The 21,483-nt window shown below is 40.0% G+C and overlaps 1 protein-coding gene across 7 annotated transcripts in view; it reads right to left on the bottom strand.

Moving 5' to 3' along the window:
- The window catches only part of ST3GAL3 (ST3 beta-galactoside alpha-2,3-sialyltransferase 3), a 282,832-nt gene that overhangs the window by 141,921 nt on the left and 119,428 nt on the right, over positions 1-21,483 (bottom strand). For all 7 annotated transcript variants that reach the window (XM_064281851.1, XM_064281849.1, XM_064281850.1 and 4 more), the window contains one exon: positions 20,115-20,157. In XM_064281851.1, the coding sequence (XP_064137921.1) occupies positions 20,115-20,157 (43 nt within the window). The remainder of the gene's footprint in view (positions 1-20,114; positions 20,158-21,483) is intronic.

Below are 21,483 nucleotides of genomic sequence, written 5' to 3'. Positions count from 1 at the left end.
TGTTCTACATTTTTCTCCAGCTCTGTCTGGGACCCTCTATTGTGATCCCTGTAAGAGCAGTCAGTGGTGGTAGCCAGGCACCATCTAGTTGTGCTGGACTCAGTCTGGTGGAGGCCATGGTAGATGTGGTCCATTAGTCCTTTGGACTAATCTTTCCCTTGTGTCTTTAGTTTTCTTCATTCTTCCTTGCTCCTGAAGGGGTAAGACCAGTGGAGTATCCTAGATGGCCGCTCACAGGCTTTTAAGACCCCAGATGCTACTGACCAAAGTGGAATGTACAGCATTTTCTTTATAAACTATGTTATGCCAATTGAGCTAGATAGGAAACCCTGGGGGCATAGTGGTTAAGTGCTATGGCTGCTAACCAAAAGGTCAGCAATTCAAATCCGCCAGGCACTCCTTGGAAACTCTATGGGGCAGTTCTACTCTGTCCTATAGGGTTGCTATGAGTCGGAACTGATTCGATGGCAGTGGGTTTGATTTGGTTTTTTGGTTCCCCGATGAAGTTACTTTCTTTCTCTCAAAAGCCGGTGTCCAGATTATTGGTAGGTCTGAGCACATCCGGCAAGGCCCCACCTTCCTGGGTTTGATAACAGTGGAAATAGGAAGAGAACTAGAATTAGAAGTAGAGCCTGAAGATGTGACTGAATTGATGCAATCTCATGATAAAGCTTTAATGGATGAGTAGTTGCTTCTTATGGATGAGCAAAGAAAGTGGTTTCTTGAGATGGAAGCTACTCCTGGTAAGGATGCCATGAACATTGTTAAAATGATAACAAAGGATTTAGAATATTACGGAAACTTAGCTGAAAAACTAAAGATGAAAAGACAAGGAGGGACAGGGAAACAGGACTAGTGGAAACGGGAAACCCAGGAGGAAATGGGGAGAGTGCTGACACATTGCAAGGATTGTAACCAAGATCATGAAACAATTTGTGTAAGAATCATTCATAGGAAAATGAATTTGCTATGTAAACTTTCTTCTAAAGCACAATAAAATGTTTAAAAATTCAAATAACAATTAAAAAAAAAAACAACCTTAGTTGATAATGCAGCAGCAGGATTTGGAAGGATTGACTCCAATTGTGAAAGAAGTTCTGCTGTGGGTAAAATGCTATCAAACAGCATTGCATGCTACAGAGAAATCTCTCATGAAAGGAAGAGTCAATCAATGTGGCAAACTTCATTGCTGTATTATTTTAAGAACTACCACATCTACCCCAACCTTCAGCAACCACCACCCTGATCAGACAGCAGCCATCAAATCAAGGCAAGACCCTCCACCAGCAAACAGAATACAACTAGCTGAAGGCTCAGTTGATGGTGTCTTAGGCCGGGTTCTCAGAGAAGCAAAACCAGTAAAGCATATAAAAGATTTAGATCAAGGAAATGGCACACACAGTGGTAGAGGCATGAATGTCCCAGGTCCGTGGGTCAGGATAGAGACTTCTCCTGATTCACATAGCCACAGCAGCTGGAGAACCCAAGACTGGCAGGTCAGAGAGCATGGCTCTTGCTCACAGGCTGTGAAGACTGACAAATCTCAAGACTGGCAGGCAAGACCACAGGTAAACCATTAGCTCAAGTCCCAAGAACCAGAGGTCAGATAAACAGGAATCAGTTGCAGGATTCAGAGCAAGCAAAAGGCCCCAGTCCTTACCTGAATGTCCACTTATATTCAATGCAAGCCACATACCCAAGGAAACTCCGTTTCAACTGATTAACTACTCGATGCAGATCCCATCAGGGAGGTGATCACATAGGATCTCCTCATGGAGGTTATCAACATCATATGACTGCTAAACCACTGAGAATCATGGCCCAGCCAAGCTGACACACAACTTTAGCCATCACAGATGGTTAGCATTTTTTAGCAATAAAGTATTCTTTAACTAAGGTTATGTACATAGTTTTTTTTTTTAAACATAGTGCTATTGCACACTTAATAGACTACAGCATAGTATAAGCATAACTTTTATATGCACTGGGAAACCAAAAAGTTTGTGTGACTCACTTTATCGCAATATTCACTTTATTGCAATGGTCTGGAACTGAACCTGCAATATCTTTGAGGTATGCCTGTATAAAATGGGGATAATAGTAGGACCTACCTAAAAGTTTTTGTAAGGATTAAGTGAGGATTAACGAAATAATGCAGTAATGTTCTTGGCTCAAAATATAAGTCAATTAACTTGGATCTACAATCAACACCCATGGAAGCAGCAGTCAAAAAACCAAAAGACACACTGCATTAGGAAAATCTGCTGCAAAAGACCTCTTTAAAGTATTGAAGAGCAAAGATGTCTCCTTGAAGACTAAGGTATGCCTGGCCCAAGCCATGGTGTTTGCAATTGCTTCATATGTACGTAAAAGGTGGACCTGAATAAGGAAGACCCAAGAATTGACAACTTTTAATTGTGGTGTTGGTGAGGAAAACTGAATATACCATGGACTTCCAAAAGAATGAACAAATCTGTCTTGGAAAAAGTACAGCCGGAATACTCCTTAGAAGCAAGAATGGCGAGACTATATCTCACATACTTTGGGCATGTTATCGGGAGAGACCAGTCCCTAGAGAAGGACATCATGCTTGGTGAAGTACAGGGTCAGCGAAAAAAAAGGAAGACCATCAAGAAGACGGACGGACACAGTGGCTGCAACAATGGGCTCAAGCACAACAACAATTGTGAGGATGGTGCAGGACTGGGCAGTATTTCGTTCCATTGTACATGGGGTCACTATGGGTGGGAATGGACTTGAGAGGACCTAACAACAACAATGACAACATTGTTATTAACTTTTCCCCTGTGCCCAGAATCAAACTTCTCTCATTTTCTCAGGAATTCTGTATTTCCATTATCCCCTAATTATATCTCTGTCTCTACTAGTCCATTCACTTCAGCTCTTAAGCACGATCACATCTTTTTCATCTTACTACACACACACACACTTTTCCCTGGACCTCACACTCCTTAGTTACCAGCTTCTCTTCCTCCCTTCACGAAAATAGCAAAAGGGACATGTTTCCATTTCCTGGCCTTTCATTTATTTCTGAAATCAGTGCTATCTGGCTCCTGATTACACTGAAACTCAACTCACCAAGATCCCCAATATCCAGACTCTGAAAACAACAGAAACCTTTCCGTCCTCACCATCATTGACTTCTCAACACATCGGGGACATTACTTAGACTTACATTTTTTTGTTTTTTCAATACTCTTACCTTAGCTTCCAGGACAATACTCCTGGGTTTCCTCTGATCTGCCTGGCTACAGTTTCTCAATTTTTTTTTTTTTTGGTAAGTTTCTCTTCTTTTGACCCTTAAGACTTGGTGCTCTTCCGAGTTCATTCCTAACCCTCTTCTTTTATTCTATATCCTCTCGCTGGACATGCTTATGGCTTTTGTAACAATTTATACACAGAGGACTCCCTAAATCTCTATAATGAGCCCAGATCTTTCTGCTAGATCCAGATGTCTACTAGATATTTTATGGTCTTATCTGCAACCAATTACAGGGATGGCACAGGACAGAGCAGTGTTTCACTGTGTTGTGCAAGGGGTCACTGTGAGTTGGGGACCAACTTGACGGCAGCTAACAACAACTACCCGTACTCACTGCTGTCGAGTCGACTTCAACTCATAGAGACCCTATAGAACAGAGTAGAACTGCCCCTCATAGGGTTTCCAAGCAGTGGCTGGTGAATTTGAACTGCTGATCTTTTGGTTAGCAGTCTTAACTCTTAACCACTGAGCCACTAGGGCTCCACAACAACTAGATGTTTTAATCTTCAAGACTGATTGATTTTACCACTTTACCTCCACTAGGATGGCTGAAAATAAAAAGACAGGCAATATTAAGTGTTGGAGTGAGTGCAAAGAAATCAGAACCCTCATATATTCCTGGTGGGAATATAAAACTATCCAGCTACTTTGGAGTGTAAAGAAATTAGAACCCTCATATATTGCTGGTGGGAGTGTAAAATTGTGCAGCTACTTTGGAACACAGTTTGGCAGTTCCTTGAAATGCTAAATAAACATAGAGTTACCAAATAACCCAGCAATTCCACTCCTAAGAATAATATCCAAAATAATTGAAAACAGAGGTCCACACAAAACCTTGTACATGAATGTTCATAGTAGCATTATTCACAACTGCCAAAACCTGGAAACAACTTAAATATCTATCAATTGATACAGGGATAAACAAAATGTCGTATATCTATGCAATGGAATATTATTCAGCCATAAAAATGAAGAAGTGATACATGATATGACATGGATGAACTTGAAAACATTATACATTCCATTTACATGAAATGTCCAGAATAGACAAATTTATAGAGACAGTAGATTGGTGGTTGTCAGGTGCTGGGGGACACAAGGGAGAAGGGACTGAATGCCAGTGGGTACAGGGTTCCTTTTTGGGGTCATGAAAATGTTCTGGAAGTAGACAGTGGTTATGGTTATACAAACTTGTGACTATACTAAAAATCGCTGAACTGTATATTTTAAAAGGGTGAATATTATGGTATGTGAATTATATCTCAAAGCTTTTATACGAAAAGACTGATTGATTAAATTATCTTATTTTAAATCCATCAGGTTTTTTCAAAATTCCCGTCAAAGGCAATGAAGGAGGCCATCATCATCTCTAGCTTAAATAATCCCAAGTCTCATAATGGGCTCATTAGAGCTAGTCTTATTCCTTGTATTTTCTAATTTATTGTCTGTCTCTCCTTAAGAAGAATGTAAGCTCCATGAGGACAGGGACTTTATTTTTTTCCTGCTGCATCGCTAACACCTAGAAATTGCCAAATATGCACTTGTATTAGTTTTCTGTTGTTGCTATAACAAATACCACAAACTTAGTGTACAAATGGTTAATGCACTTGGTTGCTAACCTAAAGGCTGGAGGTTAGAGTACACTCAGAAGTGCCTCAGAAGAAAGGCCTGACAATTTACTTCAAAATACCCACCACTAAAGACCCCATGGAGTGCAGTTCTACTCTGGTATACGTAGGGTTGCCATGAGTCTGAATTGACTCAATAGCAACTGGTGGCATTTTTTAGTGGCTTAAAATAACAAATTTACTATCTTACAGCTCTGGAGGTCAGAATTCCAAAATGGATCATACCGGGCTAAAGGTGTTGGCAGGGCTGTGTTCATTCTGGAAGCTCCAGGAAAAACTATTTCCTTTCCTTTTCCAACTGCCTGCATTCCTCGGCTTGTGGCCACCTTCCAGTAATTGTATTACTCCGACTTCTGCTTCTGTTGTCATATCTCCTCTTTGACTCTGATCCTACTGCCTATACTTTTTCTTAGAAGAACCCTTATAATTACCCTAAACCTACCTAGATAATCCAGGATAATCTCCCCACCTCAAGAGCTTTAACTTAATCACATCTGCAAAGCCCTTTCTGCCATGTAAGGTAACAACTTCACAGGTTCCAGGGATTAGGATATAGACATCTTGAATAAATGGGGCACGCAAAAGTATTTATTAAATGAATGAATGGAAGAAAATATGGCAGGGACAAAGAACTACTTTAAACTGCAGCAGTTTCTTCCTGTTGGAAGTGGAGTCTGGATCTTGAAATTGTTGAAGCTGAGAGATTATCATTTTGGGAGCTTCTGCAAGGCAGCAGTAAACTGAAATATGTCTTTCAGCAGAACCTCCCTTGTTCCTGTCTGGTGTGCCTGTTTTAGGCATGTAGATGTCGACAAGCACCTACTCACCATTCTTGGGGTGATAGGGTTGGTGCTGTTTTTTTAGTAATGGGAATCTAAGGACTGCGCCCTTGTTGCGAGACTTCTTTTCTTTACAGGAATTTAGACTAGATAATCCCTGAAAAATTACTATCTGTTCTTGGGTGATGTATATTTATTTTTTTGTTGATATCTTGTTGTTGTTAGGCACCGTCGAGTCAATTCTGACTCATAGTGACCCTATGTACAATAGAACGAAACAATGCCTGGTCCTGATCCATCCTTACCATTGTTGCTATGTTTAAGCCCATTGTTGAAACCACTGTGTCAACCCATCTCGTTAAGGGTCTTCCTTTTATTCACTGACCCTCTACATTACCAAGCATAATTTCCTTCTCTAGGGACTGGTTCCTCCTGATAACATGTCCAAAGTACGTGAGACAAAGTCTTGCCATCCTTGCTTCTAAGGAGCATTCTGGCTGTACTTCTTCCAAGACAGATTTGTTCATTCTTCTGGCAGTCCATGGTATATTGAATATTCTTCACCAACACCATAATTCAAAGGCATCAATTCAAATTGTTCAAGTATTAAAAAAAAAAAAAAAAATTTTTTTTTTTTTTTTTCAAGTATTAGGTCACATGAAATCATAAGACCAGACTCCACTGGACTGTACTTAAAGGCCTGTTCTCATCTTCACCTGATTCTGAAGGAAGACTGTAAAAAAAAGACCCAGAATTTTCCTGGGTTTACAGTACACCCTGGAATGTCCATGTTACAGACTCTGACAGATGTGCTGGCAACCACTCTGATTACTTATGATTTGCCTAATGACAGGGTAAAGTCTCTATCTTCTGGGTGAAGGTTGGGCCCTCCTTTGAAGGCGCCATATTCCTATAGTCTGTATGCAAGCAATGTTAATAAGGGAAAGACCTCCTCTCTCTAGGACTGGAAAAGTATGGAATTAGACTCCAGGGAAAAAGGTCATGACTGAAGGCAGAAACTGGGCTCCTTTAGCATAAAGTAGGATAGCTAGTCAGACACCACTGCTCCAGGACTCGGCAGCTGAAGTCTAGGGGAACCAAGAGCTGAGATCTAGTTTTTTTTTTTTTTTGGCTCTTGCTTTATTTTGGATAACTTTTAGATTTATACAAATTCTAAACAGATAGTATAGAGTTCCCATACATCTCTCACCCATTTTCCCCTATTGTAAGCAATTTACATCACCAAGGTATATTTTTCAAAACAAGTAACCAACATTGGTACATTACTATGAACTAAACACTAGACTTGGTTTGGAGTTCACCGGCTTTTCTATAAACGTTGTCTTTCTGTTCCAGGATCCAATCAGGATTCCACATTGCATGTAGGCACCTTTCTTCCTAGTATCAGCTGGTCTGTGATAGTTTTTCAGTCTTTGTTTCAAATGACCTTGACAGTTCTGAGGAGTACTGGTCAGGTATTTTGTAGAATGTTTCTCAGTTGGGGTTTATCTGCTGTTTTTCTGATAATTAGACTGGGGTTATGGGTTTTTGGCAAGAGTACAACAGAGGTAATGTGCCCTTCTTGACATAAGATCACATATGACTGGTAATATAAACCTCCATCACCTGCTCCAGGTTTCTCCACTAAAAAGTTACTATTTTTCCTTTTCTACACTTTATTCTTTAGAAGTGAGTCACTGAGCTGATATAGTTTTACAGATTCCTTTTCTGTTTTGTAATTCCCTCTTTTATCACCAAGCCCTCAGTAAAGTGTTGCCAAAACTATAGGCTGATGTCAGTTTTGCTTTAGGAGATGATGGTTATGATGGTTAGGCCTGTTTTGGTGCTGAGGGCAAAGCTGTGCAAAGATTCAGCTGGAAATGGGATAGTAATCCAGAGTGAGAGGTGACATGTGAACATGATGAGTATGTGGAACAGTTTAAGCCATCCCAGGAAGTCTCAAAAATTCTTGGGAAGGGAAACCTGATAAAAAGACATGAACTCTTATACTCAGGCAGAGGTAGGTTCAGACACACTATAGTAGCTCAGTATCGAAAAGGAAGGCGGGGGGGGGGACAAGATGGTGGAATAGCCAGATGCTTCTGGCAATCCCTCTCATAACAAAGACCCGAAAAAACAAGTGAAATAACTATATTTATGACAAGCCAGCAGCCCTGAATATCAAAGGCAAAGTTAGAAAATGGACAGAGCAGCAGGGGGTGGGAGAGTTGGTTCAGAAGTGGAGAGGAGTTGCCAGACCTGAATTGACGGGATCCCTCAGGCACCACTCCCAGCAGCGGCTGAGGCAGGCTGGTGGTAGCGCTCGGCCACAGCTTCCTCAGGGAGAAGCTGCCAGCTGCACAACCTACTTACACATCCAGAACCAGAGAAGAAGGGCACTCTTTGCAAAAGCTAAGTACTTGTGTATATTTTACTGTACCCCCGGTCCCCAAGCCAGCTTCAGAGGCTATTGATTTCCCTGGGCCTGAGACAGGCCCTGTTGAGCACCTGGAGCCATTCTCCAGGCCTTGGAGAAGGAATAGATTTGCAATCGAGGGAGAAGATAATTTGCCAGCTCCACTAACCTGGGGAGCTCCAAACAGAAGCAACTCCTGTCAAGGTATAAACTGTCCGTGGACTTTGAATACCATTCCCTGCTGCGTGGACCTATGTGGGCCTATTTCAGGAGAATAGGCCCTTGTTGGTGGACTGCGGCTGTTTAGCCGTGTGGTGGAGAGGTGGGTGTTTGATGACTGACACCACTTTGCCTATTAAACAGAGTCCTCGCCTACCCACAACAGGGGCCTAAGGACTGGTAGCTCCACTCAGGTCAACTAGCCACCTGCGACAGGGGTCCGAGGATAACTGGTACCACCCAGTCCTTACAACCAAAAACACTGGGTGCCCACGGTCCGTCTGCAGAACCCACCCGCCTGTATGCTCTAGGGATCAGGGACACACTTTCCTCAGAGACACGTGGGGGACGATTCTCAGCCCCTGCCTTGTTCAGAGTGTGACTCCCCGCTGGAACCAGATACCGGTACCTACACCAATCACCCCTGCTCTCTAAGACTGTAGGACAGAGCCTGTACCACACACTTGATGATCAGCTGCCTGGACACCTGAGCTGAGTTCATACAAGAAAAGTGAATGGACTCCTGGGCTGATATACCTGATAACAGATCTAGCCATCTGGAGATAGGACATCAGAGCTCCAAAGGCGAAAATAATCAAGCTAGCTCACTCAAGGAACCCATTTGGGCATATCAAAACAAAACAAAGCAAGAAGCTATGACACAGTAAGCAAACATAAAATGAACTAATACAATAGCTTATACATGGATCGGAGACAACAGTCAATATCAAGTCACATAAAGAAACAGACCATGATCGCCTCCGAACAAAGAATCCAGGGATCTTCTAGATGAAAGTGCATTCCTGGAATTACCAGATGCAGAATACAAAAGATTAATATACAGAGCCCTTCAAGACATCAGGAAGGAAATGAGACAATACACAGAACAAGCCAAGGAACACAATAAAGCAATTGAACAAATTAAAAAGACTATTCAGAAACATAATGAAAAATTTAATAAGCTGGAAAAATCCATGGACAGCAATCAGAAATTCAGAAGATTAACAATAAAATTACAGAATTAGACAACTCAACAGAAAGTCAGAGGAGGAGAGCTGAGCAAGTGGAAGGCAGAACTGATGAGCCTGAAGATAAAGCACTTGGCACCAATATACCTGAATAAAAAGAATTAAAAAAAAAAAAATGAAGAAACCGTAAGAATTATGTGGGACTCTGTCAAGAAAAATAACTTACAAGTGACTGGAGTACCAGAATAGGGAGGGCTAAGAGAAAATACAGAAAGAATTGTTGAAGATTTGTGGGCAGAAAACTTTCCTGATATTGTGAAAAATGAGAAGATATCTACCCAAGATGCTTATTGGACTCCACATAAGGCAGATTTTAAAAGGAAGTCACCAAGACATATTATAATCAAACTTGGCAAAACCAAAGACAGAGAATTTTAAGAGCAGCTATGGATAAATGAAAAGTCACCTACAAAGGACAGCCAATAAGGATAAGCTCAGACTGCTCGGCAGAAACCATGCAGGCAGGAAGGCAATGGGATGACTTACATAAAGCACTGAAGGAAAAAAATTGTTAGCCAAGAATCATATATCCAGCAAAACTGTCTCTCAAATGTGAAGGTGAATCGAGGCCATTTCCAGATAAAGAGAAGCTTAGAGAATTCGTAAAAGCCAATCCAAAACTACCATAAATACTAAAGGGAGTATCTTTGGTCAGAAAATCAATTTTTTTTTTTTTTAATCAACCCAAGACTAGAACACTGGGCAGAGCAAACAGAGGTCAACCCAGACAGAGAAAACACAAAAATATATCAAGATTAAAAAATGGGAAAACAGCGATGTTAGTATATAAAAGAAGACAACATTAAAACAATAAAGAGAGACTAAGAAATGTCATCATAGATTTTTCAAATGGAGAGGAAGACAAGGCGATATAAAGAAATAAAAGTTAGGTTTAAACTTAGAAAAACAGGGGTAAGTATTAAGGTAACCACAAAGGAGACTACCTATCCTACCCAACAAAATAAAATAACAGAAAAAAATAGAGACTCAGCAGAAACAAAATCAACAAAAACAGGCAAGAGGAAAAGACAATATATAAAGATAAACTACTCAGCACAAAAAATCAAGTGGGAAAAAGAAACTGTCAACAACACACACAGATATCAAAATGATGGCACTAAATTCATACCTATCCATAATTACACTAAATGTAAATGGGCTAAAAGCACCAATAAAGAGAGTGGCAGAATGGATAACAACAACAACAACAACAACAAAAAACGATCCCTCTATATGCTGCCTACAAGAGACACACCTTAGACTTAGAGACACAAACTAAAACTCAAAGGATGGAAAAAAATATATCCAGCAAACGACAATCAAAAAAGAGCAGAAGTGGCAATATTAATTTATGGCAAAATGGACTTTAAAAGTTAAATCAACCACAAAGGATAAGGAAGGACACTTCAACACTCCACTTTTGGTGAAGGACAGGACATCCAGAAAGAAGCTGGATAAAAACACAGAAGATCTAAATGCCACCATCAACCAACTTGACCTCATAGGCATATACAGAACACTCCACCCAACAGAAACCAAGTACACTTTCTTTACTAGCACACATGGAACATTCTCTAGAATAGACCACATTATTAGGTCATAAAGCAAGCCTTAGTAGAATCCAAAACATTGAAATATTACAAAGCATATTCTCTGACCATAAGGTAATAAAGGTAGAAATCAATAACAGAACAAGCAGTCTAAAGAAATCAAACACTTGGAAACTGAACAAAACCCTGCTCAAAAAAGACTGGGTTATAAAAGACACTAAGGATGGAAAAAAGAAATTCATAGAATCCAATAAGAATAAAAACACTTCCTATCAGAACTTTTGGGACACAGCTAAAGCAGTGCTCAGAGGTCAACTTATATCAGTAAATGCACACATCCAAAAAGAAGAAAGGGCCAAAATCAAAGAATTATCCCTACAACTTGAGCAAATAGAAAGAGCAACAAAAGAAAACCTCAGGCACAAGAAGAAAGCAAATAATAAAAATTAGAGCAGAATTAATTGAAATAGAAAACAAAAACAACTGAAAAAATTAACAATACCAAAACCCAGTTCTTTGAAAAAATTAACAAAATTGATAAACCACTGGCCAAAGTGACAAAAGAAAAACAGGAAAGGAAGCAAATAACCCGAATAAGAAATGAGATGGGCGATATTACAGCAGACCCAACTGAAATTAAAAGAATCATATCAGAGTACTATGAAAAACTGTACTCTAACAAATTTGAAAACCTAGAAGAAATGGATGAATTCCTAAAAACACACTACCTACCAAACTAACACAAACGGAAGTAGAGCAACAAAATAGACCCATAACAAAAGAAGAGATTGAAAAGGTAATCAGAAAACACTCAACAAAAAAAAGCTCTAGCCCTGACGGCTTCACTGCAGAGTTCTACCAAACTTTCAGAGGAGAGTTAACACCACTACTATTAAAGGTATTTCAGAGCATAGAAAAGGACAGAATACTCCCAAACTCATTCTATGAAGCCAGCATAACCCTGATATCAAAACCAAGTAAAGATACCACAAAAAAAGAAAATTACAGACCTATTCCCTCATGAACTTAGATGCAAAAATCCTCAACAAAATTCTAGCCAACAGAATTCAACAACATATCAAAAAAATAATTAACCATGACCAAGTGAGATTCGTACCAGGTATGCGGGAATGGTTCAACATTAGAAAAACAATTAATGTAATCCATCATATAAATAAAACAAAACCACATGATCTTATCAATTGATGCAGAAAAGGCATTTGACAAAGTTTAAGAACCATTCATGATAAAAACTCTCAGCAAAACAGGAATAGAAGGAAAATTACTCAGCATAATAAAGGGCATTTATACAAAGCCAATAGCCAACATCATCCTAAATGGAGAGAATCTGAAAGCATTCCCCTTGAGATCAGGAACCAGACAAGGATGCCCTTTATCACTACTCTTATTCAACATTGTGCTGGAGGTCCTAGCCAGAGCAATTAGGCTAGATAAAGAAATGAAGGTCATCCAGATTGGTAAGGAAGAAGTAAAAGTATCTCTATTTGCATGTGACATGATCTTATACACAGAAAACCCTAAGGAATCCTCAAGAAAACTACTGAAACTAATAGCAGAGTTCAGCAGAGAATCAGGATACAAGATAAACATACAAAAATCAGTTGGATTACTCTACACCAACAAAAAGAACATCGGAGAGGAAATCACCAAATCAATATTATTTACAGTAGCCCCCAAGAAGGTAAAATACTTAGGAATAAATCTTACCAGAGATGTAAAAGATCTATACAAAGAAAACTACGAGATACTACTGCAAGAAACCAAAAAAGACCTACTCAGAACCAAATGCCATCGAGTCGATTCCAACTCATAGCGACCCTGTAGGACAGAGTAGAACTGCCCCATAAAGTTTCCAAGCAGCGCCTGGCGGATTCGAACTGCCAACTCTTTGGTTAGCAGCAGTAGCACTTAACCACTACACCACCAGCATTTCCTACATAAGTGGAAAAACATACCTTGCTCATAGACAGGAAGACTTAACATTATAAAAATGTCTATTCTACCAAAAGCCATATACAGATACAATGCAATTCCGATCCAAATTCCAATGACATTTTTTAATAAGATGGAGAAACAAATCACCTACTTCATATGGAAGGGAAAGAGGCCCCGAATAAGTAAAGCATTACTGAAAAAGAGGGACAATGTAGGAGGCCTCATACTACCTGATTTCAGAACCTATTATACCACCACAGTAGTCAAAGCAGCCTGGTACTGGTACAACAACAGATACATAGACCAATGGAACAGAATTGAGAATCCAGACATAAAGCCATCCACATATAAGCAGCTGATATCTGACAAAGGCCCCAAAAGAGTTAAATGGGGAAAACACAGTGTATTTAACAAATAACTGGATCTCCATCTGCAAAAAAATGAAACAAGACCCATACCTCACACCATGCACAAAAACTAATTCAAAATGGATCAAAGACCTAAATATAAAATCTAAAACGATAAAGATCATGGAAGAAAAAATAGGGACAACGTTAGGAGCCCTAATACATGGCATAAACAATGTACAAAACATTATTCAGAATACAGAAGAAAAACTAGATAGCTGGGAGCTCCTAAAAATCAAACACCTACACTCATCCAAAGACTTCACCAAAAGAGTAAAAAGACTACCTACAGACTTTTTTTTTTTGACTGGGAAAAAGTTTTTAGCTATGACATTTCTGATCAGCGCCTGATCTCTAAAATCTACATGATAGTGCAAAAACTCAACTACAAAAAGACAAATAATCCAATTAAAACATGGGCAAAAGATATGAATAGACACTTCACTAAAGAAGACATTCAGGCAGCTAACAGATACATGAGGAAATGTTCACGATCATTAGCCGTTAGAGAAATACACATCAAAACTACAATGAGATTTCATCTCACTCCAACAAGGCTGGCATTAATCCAAAATACACAAAATAATAAATGTTGGAGAGGCTGTAGCGAGACTGGAACACTTATACACTCCTGGTGGGAACCTAAAATGGTACAACCACTTTGGAAATTGATTTGGCGCTTCCTTAAAAAACTAGAAATAAAACTACCATACGATCCAGCAATCCCACTCCTTGGGATTCCCAGAGAATTAGGAGCCTTTATACGAACAGATATATGCACACCCATGTTCACTGCAGCACCGTTTACAACAGCAAAAAGATGGAAGCAACCAAGTGCCCATCAACGGATGAACGGATAAATAAATTACGGTATATTTACACAATGGAATACTATGCATCGATAAAGAGCAGTGACCAATCTGTGAAACATTTCATAACATGGAGGAATCGAGAAAGCATTATGCTGAGTGAAATTAGTTAGTTGCAAAAGGACAAATATTATATAAGACCACTATTATAATAACTGGAGAAACAGTTTAAACAGAGAAGAAAATATTCTTTGATGGTTATCGGGGGGAAGGAGGGAGGGAGGTTTTCACCAATTAGATAGTAGATAAAAACTATTTTAGGTGAAGGGAAAGACAACACACAATACAGGAGAGGTCAGCACAACTGCACTAAACCAAAAGCAAAGAAGTCTCCTGAATAAACTGAACACTTCGAAGGCCAGTGTAGCAGAGGTGGGGTCTGGGGGATCATGGGTTCAGGAGACATCTAAGTCAACTGGCATAATAAAATCTATTAAGGTAACATTCTGCATCCCACTTTGGAGAGTGGCATCTGGGGTCTTAAACTCTAGTAAACGGTCATCTGAGATGCATCAACTGGTCTCAACCCACCTAGAGCAGAAAAGAAGGAAGAACACCAAAGACACAAGGTATTTATGAACCCTAGAGACAGAAAGGGCCACATAAACCAGAGACTGCATCAGCCTGAGACCAGAGGAAGTAGATGGTGCTCTGACAGGGAACACAAAAGAGAACCCCTGAGGGAGCAGAAGGGCAGTGGGATGCAGATCACAAATTCTCGTAAAAAGACCAGACTTAATGGTCTGACTGAGACTAGAAGGACCTCGATGGTCATGATCCCTAGACCTTTTGTTAGCCCGAGGCAGGAACCATTCCCAAAACTACCTCTTCAGACAGGGATTGGACTGGACAATGGGATAGAAATGATACTGGTGAAGAGTGAGCTTCGTGGATCAAGTAGACACATGAGACTATGTTGGCATCTCCTGTCTGGAGGGGAGATGGGAGGGTGGAGGGTGTCAGAAGCTGGCTGAATAGACATGAAAAGAGAGGGTGGAGGGAAGCAGTGTTGTCTCATTACGGGGAGAGAAATTAGGAATACATAGCAAGGTGTGTGGAAACCTGGGTGGTGTAGTGGTTAAGTGCTACAGCTGCTAACCAAAAGGTCAGCAGTTTGAATCCACCAGGCGCTCCTTGGAAACTCTATGGGGCAGTTCTACTCTAGCCTATAGGGTAGCTATCAGTTGGAATCGACTCGACAGCAGTGGGTTTTGGAGCAAGGTGTGTATAAATTCTTGTATGAGAGACTGACTTCATCTGTAAACTTTCACTTAAGGCAAAATAAAAATTGAAAAAAAAAAACAAAAAGGAAGTCCGGAGAACCAGGAAATATTTGGGTTGTAATAGTTAACATTAATTAAGTTCTTCCTGTTTGGCAGGTACTGTGCCTACAGCTTTACAGCCATTATCTCACTGAATCCTCACAAAGACCTATAGGGTACTTTTATTATATTCCCCATTTTATAGTAAGAAACTGAAGCTTATAGGTTAAATAACCCAGTGAAGATTATAGCTAGTAATCATGGAACTGGGCCTCAAAAATCCAGGTGTGATGCCACAGCCCATGCTTTTAATCACCAAAAAAATATTGCCCTCCTGAACAACAGAGCTTGCTATTAAAAGCAAGGTTTTGTACAGATTACTACACATAAGTACTGGGAATAATTTTTATGGAACTGACAAGTGGTTTTTATCATGTAGACATAAGCAACAGGGCATTTTTAAAGAAAATATAAAACTATTTATTTATTCCCAAAGATATAATTAAAAGAATACAGTGAAGACAAAAAATTCCAAAACATTTATTTCCAGACTTTTGGAATATCACTAGACGTAACAGATATTTTAAGAGTATGTCTATATAATAGGGTTTCATGGGGTGGGAAGACAAATCTCATGCAGACATATCTCCATGCTGCATTCTTGATCAAGGGTCGGCCATGTACAACCCGTGGGCCAAATCTGATCTACCCCTGTTTGGTTATGGGTCGTGAGTTAAACATGGTCTTAATATTTTTTAATGGTTGGGTGAAAAAAACAAAACAAGAATATGTCATGACAAATAAAAACTATATGAAATTTAAATTTCAGTATCCACAAATAAGGTTTGGAATATAGCCATACTCATTCATTTATATGTAAAGGGCCAGAGAGTAAATATTTTAAGCTTTTTAACCTTATATGTAAAGCTTAAAATATTTACTCTCTGGCCCTTTAAAGATAATGTTTGCTGTCCTCTCTTATAGATAATTTCTTCTGACTTATCTTCAAGTTCACCAACTATGTTTTCCGTTTTATCTGATCTGCTGCTAAACCCTTCTATTGAATTTTCAATTTTGGCTACTATAGTTTTTAATTCTAAAGTTCCTTTTTTGTTTCAAATTTAGTATTTTACTTTTTGTAGTTTTCTATTCTATCCATATATTGCAATCTTCTCTTTTATTTCCTTAAATACAGCATACTTAATTGTTTTTATAAACTGTGCCTAACCTGTTGCTGTTGAGTTGATTCCAACTCATAGCGACCCTACAGGATGGAAGGGAACTGCCCCAGAGGGTTTCCAAAGAGCAGCTGGTGGATTCGAACTGCTGACCTTTTTGATTAGCAGCCAAGCTCTTAGCTACTGCACCACCAGGGCTCCAACCTATGTCTAGTAATTTCAATTTCAGATGTCTTTGTGGGACCCTTTCTATCATCTATCGTTTTTCATGGTTCTCACTAACAGAACCTTGTTTCCTTGTGTGCTTAGTAAATTTTTGCTCTGAGGTACTTATTTCCCTGAGAAGCTGTTTGTGGAAATTTACATTTTTTTTTCCAGAGAGGGTTTGCATTTGCTTCTGCCAGGTGCTTGAAGGCACTGCCAGTTTGGAATACCTTAAGCTGAGTTCATGGCTTGAGGTTCCCTGGATTACCTGAATGATGAGAATTCTGGCTGTAACTATTAAGGGTTTTAGTTTTGTTAACGTTTTGATCTAATCCACTCAGAGCTATGGAAACCTTTCCTGCAGTCCTGGCTTAAGGGTGCAATTGTAGTTCCAGTTTATCCTTACCCTGAGCCTTTGGGGTTCCATTTTAGTGTGGAAAGAATCAAAAGAAGGAAAATACGGAAAAGAAATTAATAGACATGAAAGCTAGAATGATAAAGTCTAAAATACATTTAATTAGAGTTTCAGAAGAATAGAGTCAGTGGGACAGAGGCAACATATAAAGAGATAATGACTGAAGTTTCCTAGAACATATGAATTCTCATACCCTTATCCTTATAAAAGAAAATTGAGAGTGATACAGATGAAATAATCTAAGGTCATAAGGAATTCAAACCCACCTCTTCTAATTCAAGTTCAGGTCCTTTCCTATACTTCAGAAAAAGAACACGACACAACCAGAGAAAGATTCTATGAAGGGTGAACTGAACTTTGCTGAGGAATGATCCCCAAAAAGCAGAATCCTTAACTTGGGAACTTCTCCCTGAAAGCAGGTGAAAGTCCTTTCCCACATAGCTGTGCTTTCTTCTGAAGATAGTATTAGATTAGAGAGGTCTTTGCAGGAAGAGGCAGGAAAGTTCTAGTTTATACGTTAAGTTGTGAGTTAAATCAAATGAAATCAAGCCAATCCAAGGACAAAAGACCAAGTTGGCTCAAACGGTTCATGGACTCAGCCTGATACACAACAGAAAGGTACACAACAGCCTACTCTTTACCACCCAATTGTCAGAAGGGCAAGGCAGGAGTGTCCTCCTAACTCTCCTCCTTACGCTGTTGAAGACACTTTAAATACTATAGTTAACATGTCCTAGATAACATGTCTTTTGTCCATCAATGTGATTCAACTGGTAATTACTGTATATTTTCTATTCTGGTGGCATTTCACTTGCTATGGCTTGCACTTGATTTGTTTTTTTACCCAGAGAAATAAATTAAACATTTTCTAGGAGTGAAGCCTGTGGCTTTCTAGCACAATCAAGCTCCATTTCCCAGGTGTTAATATGTGGCTAATATTTCTCTACTAGCTTGGTATAAAGAACAGATCACTCTTCCCTTGTAGCTGTCTCATAGATGTACAAAAGTTGGAAGAGTTACAATGCTAGAACTCACAGTTTAAAGCACTAGAGATAAGATGCCAGATTCTAAAAAAAGTGGCCATATACCAGGTACTAAGGAGCCTGGGTAGAGCAGTGGTTAGTTAAGTAGTCAGCTGTTAACCAAAAGTTGGCAGTTTGAAACCACCAGCCGCTCTATGGGAGAAAGATATGGCAGTCTGCGTCTGTAAAGATTTATAGCACTTATAGGAAAGACTCTACTCTTTCCCACAGGGTCACTATGAGTTGAATTCAACTTGATGGCACACAAAAACAACATGCCAGACAATTCAGTGGGAAAGCCCAACAACCCCTGGTTTGATGTCTTGTATATATGTGAGACCATCACCATTAGAAGCTGTGATCAAGGCCTATGGAAAGCTGGTTTTAACATAAAGGAAGGAGACACAATTCTGATCTTCCATGATGTCTGTCTGGTACAGGACAGAGGACATAGCTGTACAAAGATGACTAACAACATGAAGGAGTGCATAGTAAGTAGTAATTTAGCAAGCATTTATTGAGCATCTGCCATGTGAGAGGTCCTGCACAGGGCATGAACACACAGAGTGGACAGAGCCCATTTCAAGGATCTAAGTCAAGTGGGGGAAACCGTGGTGGCGTTGTGGTTAAGTGCTACGGCTGCTAACCAAAAGGTCAGCAGTTCGAATCCGCCAGGCACTCCTTGGAAACTCTATGGGGCAGTTCTACTCGCTATGAGTCGGAATCAACTTGACAGCACTGGGTTAAGTCAAGTGGGGGAAGTGCATAGTCATCCATTCACCCATTCAGTGTTTACTGAGCACCAAACAAACACATGCCAGTACTGTCTAGGTGTTAGAGAGACTAACAAGGGCAGAACAGGGCAAAGATCTTGGAAGGATTAGATACCTCTGAAAGTCTCCTGTGAATTAATCACTTCAGTTAAATCCTACCACTATCCAGTGAGGTAAATGTATTGTTATCCTCATCCTACAAATGAAACTGTAATTCAGAGTGGTTAAGTAGCTTGTTCAAAATCACAAGGAGAATAAAAGGCAATCTGAGATTTGGAACAAGCTCTGCCTCGCTCCAAGCCTTTGCTCTTAATAAATTAATACTTATTACACAGCTAATTGGGGCCTGGCGGTGCAAGTGATTAAGTATTTGGCTGCCAACCAAAAGGTTGGCACATTGAATCCACCAGCCGTTGTTCCTTGGAAACCCTGCGGGGCAGTTCTACTCTGCCCTACAGAGTTGCTATGAGTCAAAATCGACTGGACGGCAACAAGTACACAGCTAACTACACTATAACGAGATAACTGATGACAGGAGAAAATTTAAAGAAGCTTAGAAGAAGAGATTATTAACTTTGTGTGAGGAGGAAGTAGTCTGTGAGTTTGGCCTTAAAACTCCACATGTGAGTTTTCTAATCGGACCAGCAAGGAAAGGGAATTTCAGGCACAGATAACAGCACATGCAAAGGTATAAGGAAAAGGAGGGTTTAACTGTGGATGACAGGAGTTGAGGTTAGAGAGGATGGCAGAGGCCAGATCACTGAACAGTTTGCCTGCCAGGCTGCACAGCATCATTGAGAGACCACGCTGCCTCTGCTTGTGACAGCCAGAAGTCTTTCCAGGGGCCTCCCTGTCCCTCAAACTCCTGGCAGTAGCCATCTTCTGTAATGAGCTGCCTGTGCCAGCCAAATCTATGGCCTTATGTTTGTATGCACATCCCACTCTCTTCAGGCCCTGCACACTGTAACACGCTTAAAGATTCTGCTAACGGACTGGGGAGAGAGGCCCCAGGGGTCCCCCACCAACCACAGGGGCCATGAATGCTGACCCTTCAGAGCTGAACCTCAACTCTTACAGACCAGACTGCTCTACCATAGAGTCAAGACACTTTCTTAGTCTACTCACAGTTTGGAATCCAGCTTCAGGAGGAAGCCCAGCCGGTCATACTCTGAAAAAGAAAAGAAAAACAGAAAATGTTACTGAAGTCAAGCCACTGCTGACCCTAGCAGACTGCACTACCCAGACCTAGACCACAGAGACAGCAAGCCCTTGGAAGAGAACACAACCCCACCACTTCAAAGAGCAGAATCAAATACATAACCCACAACTAAATTTGTCACGAAACACCTGTTGAACACCTACTATGTGAAGGACCAGGTTCAACATCAGGTGTTTCCTAGGCCTCTTCCAGGCCAGCCAGTCCTAGGCTGGTATATAATTGCTTTCCTGCATAAACAGGATACTTAAAACTGAATCTTAGTTAAAAAGCAAAACACCGGACGCCTGGAGAAGTAAAAGGGTCAGAGCAATCTCTGCTTCTAAGCTCTTAGCACAATTTTCAGCCGTTAACCGATGGGGTGGAAATGTGGCAGCCAGAGGGTCTCAAACACATCAACAATTCTGTTCCTGAAAATCACAAAGAACTGACAGATCTGGTTACAGAAAGAACAAGAAAAGTAAAATAAAACTGAAAAACAAATTGGTAAGATTTTTGCAGCAAATGATAAATCATTAATATTTTAATTGTATAAGTTCTTTATATCTTGCTTCATTTTCAAATGAAGTTGAAGCAATTTTACAAAACTGTATGAAGTATAAGATTTTAAAAAGAAGCAGTCTGAGGGACAAAGGAGAAATAAGCATAGGAAAAATAATAAAATGCAGCTGGAGTAAGGAGAACACCAAAAATGGATGTCCTAAGGTCCTGTGTGCTTGCTGAAGGAGTGCAGATCTCTCCCCAAGATTTCTCAAGGTTAAAACTAAGTGCAAAGCACTTCTTTCATGGTTCACAGTGTCCCTAAGATAAACCAGGAGAATCACAGCTATTTCTGGTACTAAGACTTAAAGGAAATTTCCTCTGTGTCTTAAAAAATATTTACATAAAGAAAATGATAGGAAATTTCATAGGATTGTTTCTTATAGCTTTGTTCTGTATTGCAAAGTGTGTGTGTGTGTGTGTGTGTGTGTGTGTGTGCAGAGTGGATGTGCCAAAACAAGGTGGTCTATGACCGTAGCTTGCAACTGGCCTGTCTTAATCTGAGGATAAAACAGAATGATGAGGCCAGAAAGCTGGATGGAAAAAGGCCAGGCAGCAAAGCTTTCAAGGAACTCAGCCTTTAATAAGCAATAAATGACCAAGACACAAGTTAAACAAGCTGACAATGCCTCACAGGAGTCACTCTGCAAGGCCAATTAAGGCCAGACTCCTGCGCTTTCACAATCAGCAGAGCTGCGGTGAGAGTTTCAATCCCCTGCTTCAAACCAAAGATAATGA

Source organism: Loxodonta africana, chromosome 3 (genome assembly GCF_030014295.1).
Source record: "Loxodonta africana isolate mLoxAfr1 chromosome 3, mLoxAfr1.hap2, whole genome shotgun sequence".
NCBI lineage: Eukaryota > Metazoa > Chordata > Mammalia > Proboscidea > Elephantidae > Loxodonta > Loxodonta africana.
This window is presented reverse-complemented; position numbering and strand designations above follow the sequence as displayed.